The sequence below is a fragment of the Candoia aspera genome, chromosome 1, assembly GCF_035149785.1.
Source record: "Candoia aspera isolate rCanAsp1 chromosome 1, rCanAsp1.hap2, whole genome shotgun sequence".
NCBI lineage: Eukaryota > Metazoa > Chordata > Lepidosauria > Squamata > Boidae > Candoia > Candoia aspera.
This window is the reverse complement of record NC_086153.1, coordinates 218,190,336-218,207,297: the sequence shown is the minus strand read 5'-3', so window position 1 is coordinate 218,207,297 and position 16,962 is coordinate 218,190,336. Positions and strand designations below refer to the sequence as shown.

Here is a 16,962-nt window from a genome sequence, read left to right as displayed (position 1 = left end):
CAACACCGAAATCAGATTGATTACATCCTTTGCAGCCAAAGGTGGCGGACATCTGTACAGTCGGTAAAAACAAGGCCTGGAGCTGAGTGTAGTTCAGATCACGGACTTCTTCTTGCACAATTTAGGATCAGACTAAAGAGATTAGGGAAGACCCACAGATCAGCTACATATGAGCTAACTAATATTCCTAAGGAATATGCAGTGGAAGTGAAGAATAGATTTAAGGGACTGGACTTAGTAGATAGGGTCCCGGAAGAACTATGGACAGAGGTTCACAACATTGTTCAGGAGGCGGCAACAAAATACATCCCAAAGAAAGAGAAAACCAAGAAGGCAAAATGGCTGTCTGCTGAGCCACTAGAAGTAGCCCAAGAAAGAAGGAAAGCAAAAGGCAACAGTGATAGGGGGAGATATGCCCAATTAAATGCAAAATTCCAGAGGTTAGCCAGAAGAGATAAGGAATTATTTTTAAACAAGCAATGCGCGGAAGTGGAAGAAGACAATAGAATAGGAAGAGCAAGAGACCTCTTCCAGAAAATTAGAAACATTGGAGGTAAATTCCATGCAAAAATGGGTATGATCAAAAACAAAGATGGCAAGGACCTAACAGAAGAAGAAGAGATCAAGAAAAGGTGGCAAGAATATACAGAAGATCTGTATAGGAAGGATAACAATATCGGGGATAGCTTTGACGGTGTGGTCAGTGAGCTAGAGCCAGACATCCTGAAGAGTGAGGTTGAATGAGCCTTAAGAAGCATTGCTAATAACAAGGCAGCAGGAGACGACGGCATCCCAGCTGAACTGTTCAAAATCTTGCAAGATGATGCTGTCAAGATAATGCATGCTATATGCCAGGAAATTTGGAAAACACAAGAATGGCCATCAGATTGGAAAAAATCAACTTATATCCCCATACCAAAAAAGGGAAACACTAAAGAATGTTCAAACTATCAAACAGTGGCACTCATTTCACATGCCAGTAAGGTAATGCTCAAGATCCTGCAAGGTAGACTTCAGCAGTTCATGGAGCGAGAATTGCCAGAGGTACAAGCTGGGTTTAGAAAAGGCAGAGGAACTAGAGACCAAATTGCCAATATCCGCTGGATAATGGAAAAAGCCAGGGAGTTTCAGAAAAACATCTATTTCTGTTTTATTGACTTTTCTAAAGCCTTTGACTGTGTGGACCATAACAAATTGTGGCAAATTCTTAGTGGTATGGGGATACCAAGTCATCTTGTATGCCTCCTGCAGAATCTGTATAACAACCAAGTAGCAACAGTAAGAACAGACCACGGAACAACGGACTGGTTTAAGATTGGGAAAGGAGTACGGCAGGGCTGTATACTCTCTTCAACTTGTATGCAGAACACATCATGCGACAAGCTGGGCTTGAGGAATCCAAGGCTGGAGTTAAAATCTCTGGAAGAAACATTAACAATCTCAGATATGCAGATGATACCACTTTGATGGCTGAAAGCGAAGAGGAACTGAGGAGCCTTATGATGAAGGTGAAAGAAGAAAGTGCAAAAGCTGGCTTGCAACTAAACCTCAAAAAAACCAAGATTATGGCAACCAGCTTGATTGATAACTGGCAAATAGAGGGAGAAAATGTAGAAGCAGTGAAAGACTTTGTATTTCTAGGTGCAAAGATTACTGCAGATGCTGACTGCAGTCAGGAAATCAGAAGGCGCTTAATCCTTGGGAGAAGAGCAATGACAAATCTCGATAAAATAGTTAAGAGCAGAGACATCACACTGACAACAAAGGCCCGCATAGTTAAAGCAATGGTGTTCCCTGTAGTAACATATGGCTGCGAGAGCTGGACCATAAGGAAGGCTGAGTGAAGGAAGATCGATGCTTTTGAACTGTGGTGTTGGAGGAAAATTCTGAGAGTGCCTTGGACTGCAAGAAGATCAAACCAGTCCATCCTCCAGGAAATAAAGCCAGACTGCTCACTTGAGGGAATGATATTAAAGGCAAAACTGAAATACTTTGGCCACCTAATGAGAAGACAGGACACCCTGGAGAAGATGCTGATGCTAGGGAGAGTGGAGGGCAAAAGGAAGAGGGGCCGACCAAGGGCAAGATGGATGGATGATATTCTAGAGGTGACGGACTCACCCCTGGGGGAGTTGACAACCGACAGGAAGCTCTGGCATGGGCTGGTCCATGAAGTCACGAAGAGTTGGAAGCGACTAAACGAATAAACAACAACAATATACCAAGTGAAACATTTCTGTGGTAGGCTTCTAGAGATGAATGAAAATATTAAGGCAGGGGGAGTAACATTTGGGTGGGCTAGGACCAGGCATGAAATTTTTGGAATGGGGTGAGGGATGCAAAATAGATGGGGTCACTTTACACTGCATGAGTTTGGGCTTTAGGGGGAGATTTGGAATTTTCAATTCTGATATTCCTATTTTAGGACTTGCACTTCCATTTTAATCTGCTTCTCATAACAAAACAGTGCAAAAGTTTGCTGTCAGATTTTAGCAATCATGAACTCCAAGAGGCAAAAGGGACCCTGTTGCCATGGGCAGTCCTGAGTCTGGTTGTTCATTTCTGCTCTTGAGATGCCCCCTTAAACCTGGAATACATCACTGAGAGTGATCTCATTCATGTTTAGTCAGTACAATAGGAAGCTATTCAGTGTGAATTGAGGGAAGACTGCCTAAAACAGAAGCTGCTGTTAAAGACCGACAGAAGAAAGGTGAAAATGAAGGTGCAAACCTACTGCTGCTGAAAAGCATAGACGCTTCTCAAGATTAGCGATCTTGTCTGCTGCATTTTAACTCATTTTGTAGCTCTTAAGCAGGGTTTCTCCCTTTTCCTTTTCTTTCTCTGTTCCAGTTACTCTCCCCAATACTCATCTCCATCCATTTGTGTTGTTTACTTTCTCGCTCCTTTTCTTCCCAATACAGCTGCCCATTCTTCCTACAACATCACAATTCTGGTTTTGTTTTGCTGTTTCTACAGGAAGGGGGGAGGGAAGCCTGTGTGTTCGTGTTTCTGGCACAAATGTGATTTATGAGTATGAAGGAGAATGGTATGAATATGCAGAAAGGATACCAATTTTGCAAATGGGGACCTATTTTATAGGTAATTCATTTTAATCAGTAGTTCATTTAATTGCTTTTACTTATTTACTTGTTAGATTTGGATCCTGTCTTCCATTCAGGAGCTCAAGGCAGTGTATATAGCTTCCTCCTCCTATTTTTCCCAAGAACAGGTTGGCTGGGCTGAGAGAGAGCGAGTGGCCCGAAGTCAAGTTCTCTGGGACTGAAGGGGGGTGGTTAGAACTTGGTCTCCCAGCTCTGTGTCCAACACCTGAACCATTGCACTGCACTAGCTCTCTTTATTAACCAGGCCCTGCCCTTTTATAGAGTATCCTGGTACTTACCTATTTATACAATTTTTTATAAACTGCCCTATTTCCAAGAACTCAGGGTGATTTATACAACAGTAGAAACAAGTAAATAAGAAAAGTTCAGTACTAAAAAATGGCAGCCCAGGTCCACCATTCACCATAAAAGCATGTTGGAACAGAATAGTTTTAACAGCCTTATGGAAGATGGTTATAACCAGTTAATGCCAGGACAATATCATCCTGCAACCTTAATCTTTATTTAGTTCGTAGAAGACAGTATTTGAACTTCCTAATTGAAACCATTCTTATTTGTTACATATTCATTTTTCTTTGAATTTCATTTGCTTTTTAAAGTTAGTTTGTAGCATCTAATTATATATCTAATTATCTATAATTTGATAATTAGCTCAAGTACTCCAAATGAAAATATAAACTGATTCCAGAAACATGAAAAACAAAAATAAAACCTTAATTTTGTGTACTTACCTACAACTGTAAGGTTAACTTGGGCTTGCTTACTACCCAGCTTGTTTTCTACTACTAAAGTATAACATCCACAATGTTCCTGCTTTGCGGAGGAGATGGTTAGCTTACTGCTGTTCTCAGCATTCTCAGTTTTGATGTGTTCATTTTCCTGGAGCTGCCAAATTAAACAGATTAATACAGATATTCTGAAAATATAGTAAACCAGGACTTCACAAGCTAAATATATTAATAGGAGGGAGGTAATAAAGAAGTATATTTGGGTGGTTATAACACTCTCTCTTTTCCTTGAGATCACCTCTGTATATATTCTCATGTCATATTAACCTCCGTTCTAGTCAAGAAAAGCCTGAGAGAAGACATTCCTATCACACTTGTAGACTCCCAACCCAACCTCATCTAAGAAATCTTATAAACAAGAAACTATGAACAACATCCCACCCAATACATTCAAAAATTAAAACTATGACACAGGGGATTTTTTTGGTGTCAAAGTAAGCCATATCCTTAAACAAAAGTTGTTAATAGTTCCAACCATGAATTGTCTTGGAGACAAGCAAATAAACATTTTTTTCCTTTGGTAGTTTCTTTCTGTAGTTCTGGCATATGGCCTAACACCTCTGCCATGTTTAAATATTGACATATTTTTATGACATGATTTCCTAATGATGCTTGATGACCATATCAAGGAGGAAGGGCAACAATACTTGGAAGGAATGACTTCTTTAAGTTGCAAAGATGTCAGGAAAGAGCTCTTTTCTACATGAATTGTTGCTTAGTAATGAAAATAGGCTGAGTGGGGAAGTGTGGTGGTTACATGGGACCCATTACTAGGCAGATTTAAACTCAACAAGTAATTATTGCAAGGCACCCCAGAAAATGGGTAGTTTGGCAAAAGAGTTCTATTTGTTACTATCAGCCTATAAGGTAGATCAGACTAAGAAACAGACACCCTGCAGACCTAAAGCTACTTTAGGTATAATAACAGAATCTTGCAAGTCTGAACGTGCTTCCTTTCCTCCCTCTTTTATCTTCATGAGAATTGGGGGGGGGGTGCTATCTAAGACGTTTTCACAAATCACTTTCTTGGCCTGGGCTCAAGTTTCATTTATCTGATCAATGCCTTGGTAGCAGACCTTCCCTCTGTCTTTCAAGGCCATCCTCTTTATTCACTACAGTTACTGTCCCTGTATCTTGGTGGAAAAGATTCTGATCATGCTGAATACACGGTACTTTGCAAAGTCACTGTAAGTTTTTCTCTATCAACTATAAGCCACTGTTTCAAGATGTAATTCATTAACAAATCACAATAACCATGTGGATTTGGTTCAGTATCATATTGCTTTTTAAACCAATTAATTATACTCAGCAAAAGCAAGACTGACTATTCAAATAATGTATTAAATAATACCAACTGTAATATTAAACAGCCAAAAGTCAGTTTTAAATCATAGACACACACACAAAATTAACCCTAACATTTAATAGTTTGCTCATAAATATTCTGACTTTTATCAAAATTACAATAAAATATTTATTCCAGCCCTTAAAAATTGTTTTTTTGTGGATTTTATTACTTCATTTCTTCCTTTATGGATGGTATGGTCAACACTAACAGGTAAACCTGGAGCAGCTGCACTTCTTTGTCTTCGGAAATGTCATCTGCAGAAATGTCCAGTTGTGAGCATTCTGTGTCTACATGAACACACAAGCTTCTTTCCACTAGTTACTGAAATCACACTAGAGATTAAGAAGCTCTGTAGTATTGGGAACAGTTAGGCACTATTGACAGATTACAGTAAAATAGCATTGACTTCACCCATTACCTCCCAAATAGTGTTTACCAGACCTGCAATCAGCCCTTGCATTTTCCTAATTGGAACTGTTGGTCTTCCCAAATCTTGTACTGGATCCCACCACTTCAGATGGGGAAGCATCAGTGAGATAAGATACCTAATTCAGCCTCATTAATTGAGCTTCACACTCTATGCAGCAATCATGCTTGTTAAGGATACACTGGGGAATACTTAAAACATGAAAAAAGAGACAGGCTCTTAAATACAGTACCTGCATTCTCCTTGTAGCAGCCCAGTTTAATTAGTGTTTACAGCAGCCACATGGAACTGCTCTAATAATTACTAAGTAAGCCATGGATTTGCGAATGTTACATTTATATTATTATCATGGTAGAAGAAACAGCACAGAATAAAAATAAATAGCACTAAACAATAATCTGTACATTCAGCTGGTGATTTAAAGGGTCACAGCAAATGCAGCAATTTCCCAGACTGGACAGAATAAATAAAACTGGATTGATGCATGGAAAAGAATATCTACATGTTTTCAGAAGCACGATCTCAAGTTTGCTCTGTATGTCTGTCAGCATACCTGGAACCATCTCTTTGTATGATCAAGATAAGAACTGGTACATAAAATGTAGTAGTTCTTAGAAATTGGGGCTTTTAAAAAATATTTTTTAAAAATTAATAAAATATCAGAATATTAGAATTTTTAAAAATATTAGAATTTTTAATACAATAAAATTTTAATTTTTTTATACTTTTATTGTATTGAAAAATTCTAACAAAATATTTTAAAAAAGAAATTGATATGCATAAATAGGAACCAGTAAAAAGATATTATTTAATTATAAGCATACAAAGAAAAGTATAGTGTGTTCTAGATGTGAAAATACTTGTGTCAATGGCTTTCTTGCCACTCCATCAATTTCTTGATAGAGAACAGTTTTTCCAGTTTATCCATAGAGTTTCATTAAAAGTAAAAGCTATTTAGTTTGGCTTGCCTTTCCATAACTTCTCAGAAAATGTTTAAAAATTGTGGAGACTGTAAAATCTGTTTTGGCAAAACACCAAGCTGATTCTGCAGTAGTAAAATCACGATTACCTTCAGAGAAAAGATGGTAGTATTTTCAATTGTCAATTGGCATTGTTTTGTCTTTTCAAGTCCCTTCAGTTCTTTTCTAGTGCTCAGCAAGCATCCCAGATATGGAATCCAGATGTTCCATGCAACCAAAGAACTAAACACCTGTATTAAGCAGTAGTCCACTTCCAACTGTGCATTGATACCATTCCTATATTAGGGAACTTCTGCTCAATATTAGTGAGTGTTGTATGGTGATACTGCCAAATCCTGGAAATCCTTGAAAAGGATATTGATGAAAATATTAAACACTGCAAGTTTCACTCATAACAAAACTGATGGTTGAGGTCTTAGGACTACTGGACATTAAGGTTGCATAGAGGATACTAAAAATTATTGACTTGTAGTATTGATCTACTATGGGTAGCCTAGGACAAATCAGGCTTTGTTAACCTTCAAACTTTCTTGTTGAACCTGTTGGGATGTTTGTAGATCTTAATAGCTTCTCTGTGCAGGTGTATGTAATGGTTTGATGTTGTTGACAGCACTTGTATGTCCTTGAATTTAATTTCATGATCATTATGGTGCAGCGCATTTTCCGCTACTGATGATTTTTCGGATTGTCCTAGGCTGCAGTGCCTCTCGTGTTCCTTCAGTCGAGTGTGGAAACTGTTTTGTGGTAACAGTGTATACCTGTCCCCAGCTGTAGCAGATGTGATAGACCTCAGATGCTGTGAGTAGATCTCTACTCTCCTTGGCTGATAAAATGATTTCCTGGATTTTCTTAGTCCACCAAAACAACCAATCAGAATTGGGCACAAACAAACAACCAATCAGAGACCAGCCCTCACCAACCTGCAGCAGTCAGAAACCAGATCAGCTAAAGACCAATCAGAAGTCAGGTCACCTGGCTATAAAGACAGGAGCCTAGTCAGTCCCTGCTCAGTTGCCTGTGGTCTGCATAGCAGGCCACCTTGCCTCTGAAGATGCCAGCCACACTTGCCAGAGAAAAATCAGGAAATCTGTTGTCTAGACCACGGTTACTAAACCCCTGAAGCTCAATACTGCCCATACCGGCCATGCAAGTCTATATCAAAATAATGAAGAATATAACTACCTTTGCCTACTTTCCTTTAAAAAAATCTCATTTTTTAAAAATAGAAAGTGTTCACATAACTACCAGCAACATGCTTAGTGTCAAGTATAGTTTGCCCATTTCTGCCCCCCAAAAACCAGAGATATTAATTACTTAAATATATATCACGAGGGCTTCCTTTGCTATGCATTCCTGGATGGGGCTCAGCAGTAATATTCTGCATGGACAAAGAGGCTACAGAGTTACTGTTACCAGAATTTCACAGCTTTAAAGCATTTTGCCCTTCCCAATGTATATTTGTTTACACATCAGGCTTTTGACTGCACATGCAAGAAATTCTCAGCCTTGATGAAAATCCATACTTGCAAAAATCTTCTTCAGATTCCATTTCCTATCACACAACTTATTATTAAAAGAATAGCAGCAAGAATTCTATTACCTGCTTCCGAAATTTCATCCAAGTACATGTTAAAGGCAGGGTTCCTGAAACTTTGCACAACAGTTCTACTGATTCACCAGACCGTACTTTCTGGTCTTCTGGGAACTGAACAATCTGAGGGGGAAGAGCTGATAAAAGAGGAAATACTTTTGATGAATGTTTTTCCAGAGGTAAAAATTATGAATTTATTGAAGCAGATATGCAAAATAGAAGCCAGTTGTTTAACCAGTCCCAAAGCTATATCTAACAAAAATCCAGGATCTAGTTCATGGGTATGATAATGGAAAGTTTCAACCTCTGCTTAAGGGTTCAATGCCTGCTAGCAAAATCTCAAAATTATTTGAGATAAGGATGTTGGTAAACCTCTTTTGAGTCAAACTCATAAATGAACATAAGTCAAACCTCAAAGGACAGAGGGAGCTTTATAAATCTGTGCTGATAAATCAGTGCTGGAAAAGAACTGCCAGTTTGCTTGGCATACAATTGGGCATCCAGATCTTTCTTGCCTGAGTAAAGCTTGAATTAGGCAGACATGGTGACCATGATGGTCCAGTATCAAATGCATTGACAACTTTGTCAACCTGTACAAATCTTTTCCTGCTAAAGCTGAAAGCCCAGTCCTACTTCAGAGATGCTTTACAGGAAAAAAAGTGTTCCAGGGTTGTACTGGCCATTCTAGCAATCATCCCGTGCAAAGTAAAGATGGAGAGGAATCTCACTTCCAAGGAGGGTCCTCTTGACCTTAGGATCTTCTTGATATAGATCCAGTGAGCCTCCTAAAAATTCCCTGCTTCATATTTTAGGGGAACAAATCTGTTTTAAATTAACCCAGGGCTTGGAGGAGTTCATGTATTCCTTTCCACTTGTTTTGGTAGAACAATAGGACCCCCCACCCTCCCTTTTGTTTTAGTTTCTTACAAAACAGGTTGGCCATACGATACGGGTGATTGATTGTGTTTGATTTGGTAGGTCATAGGTTGTTCAGGTGTTTAGCTTAAGGACATATAGGTAATAATTAAGATGGAAAATTCACTGGATTTTTTAAAGAAGATTTGAGTACAAGTTGAATAATCTTTCAATTTATCTTCTTCAGTCCCCTTATTTTGATTAATCAAAAAAGGTCTAATAAAAAGATGCTTCAGCATTCCTTTTGTAGAGAACAGATTTTTTGTTAAATGATATGTCAGAGCACACAATATACTACTCTGATACCACTATTATTCCACAGACGTTTGCATTTTTTCAATTCTTATTCTTTCTTATTTCTTATTCTTTGTACACACACACACACACACACAATGGTTATACAATGGAGACTTCAGTACTAAGGAACTAGCTCAAGATCAAAACCTTTACTGTACAAAAAATACTTTGAGGTAATCTGTGGCAGTTACTTTTGCTCTAATGTTATAACCAATTTGGTAGGCAAAAGTCAAATAATTTTATGCTAAATATGCTAAATTGTAATATTCTAAACACAAGATATTCTAAATTATAATTAATACTGATGGGAAAAAAAGAACTATGATTAAACTTGAGAACTGGTCCTTGCGTTTGCTTTTTAACCTTTTCCTTCCCATTCCTTTGTCATTTTGCTATATGATTCAGACTGTGACACCTCTGGACAGGATCACATGCAAATCTCTTCAGCAGAATGTAGGGCTTAAGCATTTTAAATAAACAAATGCTGTCCTGAGCTACCTACTCAGGGCTCACAGTCTTCTCAAAATGGGGACAGTCCCTGAGTTCTGTATTAATGCTGAGCAATCAATACCTGCTTTGGGAGGAGTCTTTGGAGCTGGTTTCTTCTTTACAGTTGCCTCACCTAGTAAGGAAGAAAAGTGCAGATGTGAAGTTCATGTGAATACTGAGACTCTTTTTTATCCAGCACATTTTATTTTAGGCAACATCTGCTTACAAATGATGTGTTAAGGGTGAGGACACTGCCACCCAAGAAGAGATTCCTAGTGGGAAGTAAATATGTGAACAAGTCACTGTAACCAGGTAACGAAGCCAAACTACACGTTATGATGAAGCTCCCAAATATGATTTTACTTTTGTAGGAACAGCTTTTTGAGCTCTTGATTTTGGTGGGGTTCAGGGGAGAAGGAAGATCTAACACACCTCTTCTTACTGAGGACCTTCAAATCGATACTGCCTCCTTGGGGCTGTTCACCAAAGGATGAAACTTATGCACTTAAAACATTAGGCTGCAACACTTTTCTCATCACATCTAAGGAAATAGAAATCTTGACCATGGCCTTGGAGCATTAATAGAAACATTTAGATCCCTTTCTCTGCACCACATCTCCAATCTTGACCATGGCCTTGGAGCATTAATAGAAACATTTAGATCCCTTTCTCTGCACCACATCTCCTGTTCAAGCTAAGGGTAGGAGACCTGTTTGCTGTTACAAAAGCAAACAAAAAACAAAATAGGAGTTCCAGATATGGAACTCCAGCATAAGATAAATGAGAAAGATAACAGCTTCACAGAAACCTGGGCCATGACAATAAATGGTTTTCACAACGTAATGTAATAATGGGATAGAATGGAGTTAATGCCCCACATAAATCTTGCTCTTAAATGCTGAAATGTGGCGGTTCTGCAACCAACAGTTTGAGCAGGGTGGCCAAAACATCTCAGCAGTCAGTTCCTTTTGATGGTTTGGAAAAAGAAATACTCTAATTAAAAACTGTGAAAATTGTGGAAATTTGTTACCTTTCTATATTTTGTGTTGGAAATATAGCAATTAAGTTTATGTCCTATACCTTGTGCTTTCCAGATAGGTTGGACTAAGTCCTGCTAATGTCCAATGTAGCTGGAAGTTTATGAAAACTCAGGAGGGAAGTAAAAATTGGGGAAGGCTGGACCACAGTCCAAGGGTCAATTTGAATGCATTTCAGCCTGATGCAGGGCATATTTGAGGGCTATCATTAATTTGGTTAATATATTTTTCTCCCCCCCTCCTCCCCCTTTCTTTCTCTCTCTCTCTCACACACACACACACACACACACTCCCTGTTATAGGATCTGGGAGTGTCTGTACATCTCTACTGATGTTGGTCTTGATGATCAAATACTCATGGGATTTTGGGAAAGGTTGAAAAAAGGTTTTTTAACACTAATAGATGACAACTACCTACAATAAGAGCCTTATTTTCTCTATATCCACCCTGATATATCTGATATATACTGTAGATAATAGAAAGTTGATGGCTTTCATTCATCTCTCGACAAACCCTACCACCAGCTGCGTTCTTTTCCCAATCAGTCCAAACTTTGGAAGCACCCAATCTCAAACCAAAAGAAAATAGCCTTATATCACTTAGCTGATGTGATGCAGCAATTACCATTTCAAACTAGAAGAAACTCCAGCTTAAAATCCCCATTCTCCCATGAAAGTCACTGGATGCTTGAGGCCAATCGTTATCTCTGGCACAGACTACCTTATCTTAGCTTTCTGGTTATGTAGGAAATATTGTGGGAAGAACCTTGTATGTTGCCCTGACTTTCTAGAGAAAAGGCAGGTTATAAACATGAACAGAAAACTGATATTTGACCCAACATCTATTCTGAGAAACAGTGTATCTCTGTGGTCTCAAGACAGAGGTCTTTCTTATCTTTTGCTGCTTCTTAACCAAGAGTGCCAAGGATTGGACTTGGGAGTTCCTGCAGGAAAAGCATAGGCCCATCCAGATCTGATGCTTTTGCCCAAACAACAAAAACAGCCTCACACCAACATGCTAAAGGTTTTGTTACCTGCCCCTGCTTGACTCCCCTGGCTCCACCAATAAGCTATGACTCTAAACTCAGGTATCCTACTTTAAATGGATAAGTCAGGGTAGGCATTTACTTCCTGTTAAGAGCAGGCTTTGATGGGGAAATAAGGACAAATATCCAAACTCTGAATCTTTTAATGAATCAATTATATACAGTAAAGCTTCATTTTAAAACTGCATGTCATTAAAAGACTGTGGTTTTAGCCTGAAGAAAAGTGCATACTATGTGTGAGAAAAATGCTCCTCCCTGGGCTTACAGTTATGAAACTTTTGTCATGCCATTTGCATAGTTCAGAAGCTATAGTCCCATAAGAAGAGATGTTCAGAAGTGCCTGTGTTTGTTCCTGTCCCAGTCTCCTTCCCTTGTTTCCCTTTTCAGGCATTTTACTAAAAATAGAAATGCAGAACTCCCAACTGCTCCAACTTCTCAATAAATAGCTCTCTGTACAGTTCCAGTCAGAACAAATCCACAAAAATGGAAAAAATCTCATGCAACTGCACAGAGACCATCCACATCCACATACAGTATGCTTAAAACTCGGTTCCACTAAAATTGCTTCACAAAGACAAAGGTTCACCTATGGCAAGTCTGCTGTGAATGAGGGAACTATGTTGTCCACTGTTGATTTCTTCCAGTCGTAGCTACTACTGCATTGTAGTGCAGTTTGGGTTTATGTTGTTGTTTTAAAAACAACATAAAGAGCCACTGAAAACCATACAACAGTATGGATGTGGGGGAGAGGATGTGCTTAACCAGTTTCAGGCATCCACCATTTCCTTCCATGCTGTCAAGAATTTCAGTGAAGTCAAGTGGGACATATAGCTGCTCTTCCAACTGAGATTCAGTGGAATGTTTATGGGATTCCAAATATGCAAAAAGCTCCCAAAGTGTTGAGGGCAGGAGGAAATGGAGGAGTAAAAACAAGGGAAAAGCTAATTTTAGCATGAAAAAGCTACTGCATTCAAGAATTTGGTTAAATATTTTGAATCTTTACCAAAATTTTACTTTAGAAAGCACGCAAGGAACTATCTCCTGAAAGAGGTTGCTTCAGTTTTCAGATGAAATGACGGTTGTCATATGGGAAGCTATGTCTCTGAATGAAGAACTCTGGTGTCTCAAAACCAGATTAAGGTCTTACAAGATCCTTAACTAAAATTAGCCAAGATTTCTTGATTTCTAAATCATTTGCCTTCTCCCTGAAAACTGCTCCCCACACTCATATATATATTACGGTCTCCACCCTCTAGAATACATGAATGTATTGCTGTGTTACATAAGAAAAGGGCAAAGTCTTCTGGATAATTAGCAAAAGAATTTTCATGAATCCCATCTTGACCATATTTTCTTCCTTTCTGCTCCAACACGACAGCACAAAACTCGCGTGGTAACCCCCGTTTCCCAGCTAACTTGACAATTTGCCCTTTTGGATTGCCCCTGTGAGTCCTCCTATTCCAGTGGCCTAAGCTGAATGTAACTTAATTCTATTACTTTGTTTTGACTGACATTATAGGAGGCAAGGAAGCTCTTTAAATTTGTACGGGAATGGTAGTTCTGTATAATAAAATAATTATCAATCTCTTTGCTGGAAAAAAGTCAGTATCACAGAAGAGAGAGAACAGCTTTAACTCAAAATCAAGTAAAGAGGGATGGACAGACATTGGGCAAGATCCAGATTCCGGTTCCCAACCTTGCATAGAAAGAAGAGTGTGAAAAAGACGGAGCACTGGCAGGGAGAAGGTTGGAAAGGAAAGGGAATTGGTTTATACAGGCTGCTTCTTCCACTACTGAAGATAGGCACGTAGAATAGCAAGCGAAGGAAATGTTGCCCCATGTCTTTACCCTTCCTGTTGTCAAGCACATGCTATTTGAAATTTGCTACAACAACCATGTCACATGCTCTGGAGCAGTGTGTGAAATTCAGAATAACCGCTGCAGACCTATTGATGTAAGATCTTGCTGATGTCCCCAGAAACTTGGAATCCTTCACTCCATCAGAGACAAGTGTCCTAATCACTTCTTCTAAGCACACTCAGGTTTTGGCTTTGAGGTTGTTGTATAGGTTGGGTACAAGATCACCCAATGAACATCAGAAGGTCATTAGCATGGATGTTAGATTGAAAATCTTATGCAACACCGAAAGCCCACGTTGAGACTGCAGCAACAGGCAATGGGGCATAAATAAAGTGATACAGAACAATTCATAATTTATACATAAGAAACAAATGTGCAGCAAAAAAATAAATCATATTAAGATGTGTTGATACTGTTGAAGGAATGTTTGCTGATGAAGGAACATCACAATTCATTTTAGAAGGGTCTACAGAAAGAAGGGTATTATGAATAACTTGAAGATGATTTTTAAAGTAGCTGTTGCATCACAAATGAAAAAAGGATAAAGCTTGTTAGTGTAACAGCAAAAAAACTATATGCTTTGTGTACAGCACAGATAAGCTCTCATGGTCTACTTTTGTATGTGGCAATCAATAACAATCACTCTTTCTTTCTGCCTGTCCCCAGATAGCAATGCAGAAAATAAATTGTAAATAAAACTCTCATGGAAAATTCTGCTCTTTGCCAGTATTAACTATGTCACAGCTTGTGTCCGGATGGCATAAACTATAAAGCATAATAATCTGGCTGAAACTCAATAGCATACCTTGTGGAAGCTTTAACTGGGTGCCAAGAAGGAATGGTTTGTTCAACTAGAACATTCTCCCCATTGCTCTACACATATTATAGCAACTGGATTTCCACTTGTACACCACTAGCCTGAAGAAAGTGCCTAGCTATAAGACAAAGCCATAAGTACACATCTTCCAGAATGTAGGGAAGGTGTTTTATCTGACAAAATCAGGTTTTTCTCTTACACTATTAAAGTATACACTCTAATTGGAATTAATCTTTGCAGGCTGGAGGTAGTGTTGAAGTCAGACCTTCTTAGAGCTACCCCAGGCTCTTTCCCTCCCTCCCTCTCTCTCAGCAGTTTCCCCAAATATGTAAGTTCTAATAAACCAGATTCTGGAATTGTACCAATTCTACTTTTTTCCCCAGCACATAGACAGAAGAGGAATAAATCAGAAGTAAATTTTGATTGGATTACTGCTTGTCAGTATGAAAAACCAGGAACTGTGTGCCAGTCATGTTCCTTTCAAACTATACTGTTGAGATTTGATTAGCAATAATACAGTAAACCACAATTTTTAACTGGCACATAACAACAAACCAGACCTGCAGCAGCAATGCTGAATGCTGAGGTTATTGCTTTTCCTAGTTGTATGGAGACAGAGGATGGGGGATGACTTCTGGATGGGTCCAGAGCACTAGATGGTTGTTCAGGGCCACTGCTTCTATCTGTGTAAACTAAAGTCGATCAAACTGCTTTATTCTACCTACCCGTCAATATTTAATTTTTTAAATAAAACCATCTTCTAAATTAGAACATTTCTGTAATTTTCTGGATCACTGAAGACAGAACTTAAACAAGGTTTTCAGATTTCAAAATCTGTCAGTACAGCTCATCATTCTACTCATGGCTTGCTCTGGGATGCGACAGATTTCAACTGGCATTTTTGATGTAAGATTCTTTTTTACAGGCTTTCTGTTTCTGCTCACAGAAATATGTAGAAATATGTAGTAAAGTAAGAGTTTTAAAGACCAGAAAGAAAACCAATTTCTTCTCTGTGTGTTTGTGTATTTGAATTAGCAGAAGTTTAACTCAACTTCTCATATATGAAGCATGTATTTGAAAACTCTTATTAAAATCTTCACAGCAGCAGACTCTTGTACCCAGCTGCATGTTAATCAAAGAAAAGGAGAAACAAAAATCCTGCAAAGTAGCTCTTTACTCAAATACTCTTTCCATATTGCTTTGGAATTGAGGAAAAACAGAAGTGAGGTATTGAAGGTTCCAGTGACATCTCATAAAAGAAGAGCTACAAAGCCAGCAACTCTAACACATGCTCGGTTAGCTGGGAACAGAGGTAGTTACTTGGATTCTAATTACGACATCAAGACATGCTTGATTCTTTTATGACTGGGATATTCTCTTACTGTAGAAATGAGAAATGAAAAACATAAATTTAAATACTTGATGCCTTCGTTGCATACCATCTAACAGAGATGATCTAATATAACAGATATTTAGAGTGACATTATAGAGAAATCATTTTTCCCTCTCCCTAGTAGAAAGTCCTCCATAAACCTTTTCCATTGTGGAAGGGGGAAAAAAGATATAAAGCACCTGCCATGTTTATTTTGATGACAATCTATTATACTATTGCTGTAGTATTCTAGTTAAAATGCTAGGATTTAAGCTGGGCACAAAACTTCCCATTCTTCACAAGATGGACGATATCTGCAGGTTTTGGGGAACGAACAAATGCAAAAACAAACATACAAACATTTGGGTAGGGACAGGTTTTTCCCTAAATGCAAGGTGAGCACTATTTTAAAATTTTGTTTTTAAGAAGAAAAAGGAATTGGTATTATGTCAAGCAGTAGGTTTGGCTGTCCTCAAAAACCTGATATTGTGTCCTAACAACCAGGAACCATGCTGAGACAAGGAATAGGTCTCTAGTGCTTTATTACTGCTACATTAGACAGAAAATCCTAACAAACTGAAGAAGCGTGGGAAAAACCCAGACAGATGAACCCCAAAGGTTAAGGCGGGTCTGATCTGTGTCTCTTTGAATGGCTGCTTAATTCCTCAGTACTACGCATGCGTTTTCCCCCCTGGATAGAGGCCCCCTCCTGCTCGCCATCAGTACTCATGACATCACCCTCCCCTCCAGATTCACATTCCATTTCAGCCCCCTCCCTTCCAGAGGTCTCATGAGAGTCCATCTCCCCCTCCAAGCTCCCATGGGAACTGGGCAACAAAGGAAAGTCTTCAAAGGAAAACTCCTCCAAGGATG

At 38.7% G+C, this 16,962-nt stretch overlaps 1 protein-coding gene across 3 annotated transcripts in view; it reads right to left on the bottom strand.

Annotated features, from left to right (window-relative positions):
- The window catches only part of MYLK (myosin light chain kinase), a 392,661-nt gene that overhangs the window by 53,706 nt on the left and 321,993 nt on the right, over window positions 1-16,962 (bottom strand). For 2 of the 3 annotated variants that reach the window (XM_063288774.1, XM_063288777.1), the window contains exons 19-21: window positions 10,040-10,090; window positions 8,266-8,393; window positions 3,854-4,007 (exon numbers count right to left, since the gene is read on the bottom strand). The exons of the other annotated variant lie outside the window; for it this stretch is intronic. In XM_063288774.1, coding sequence (XP_063144844.1) covers window positions 3,854-4,007; window positions 8,266-8,393; window positions 10,040-10,090 — 333 coding nt within the window. The remainder of the gene's footprint in view (window positions 1-3,853; window positions 4,008-8,265; window positions 8,394-10,039; window positions 10,091-16,962) is intronic. 3 annotated transcript variants of the gene reach the window in all.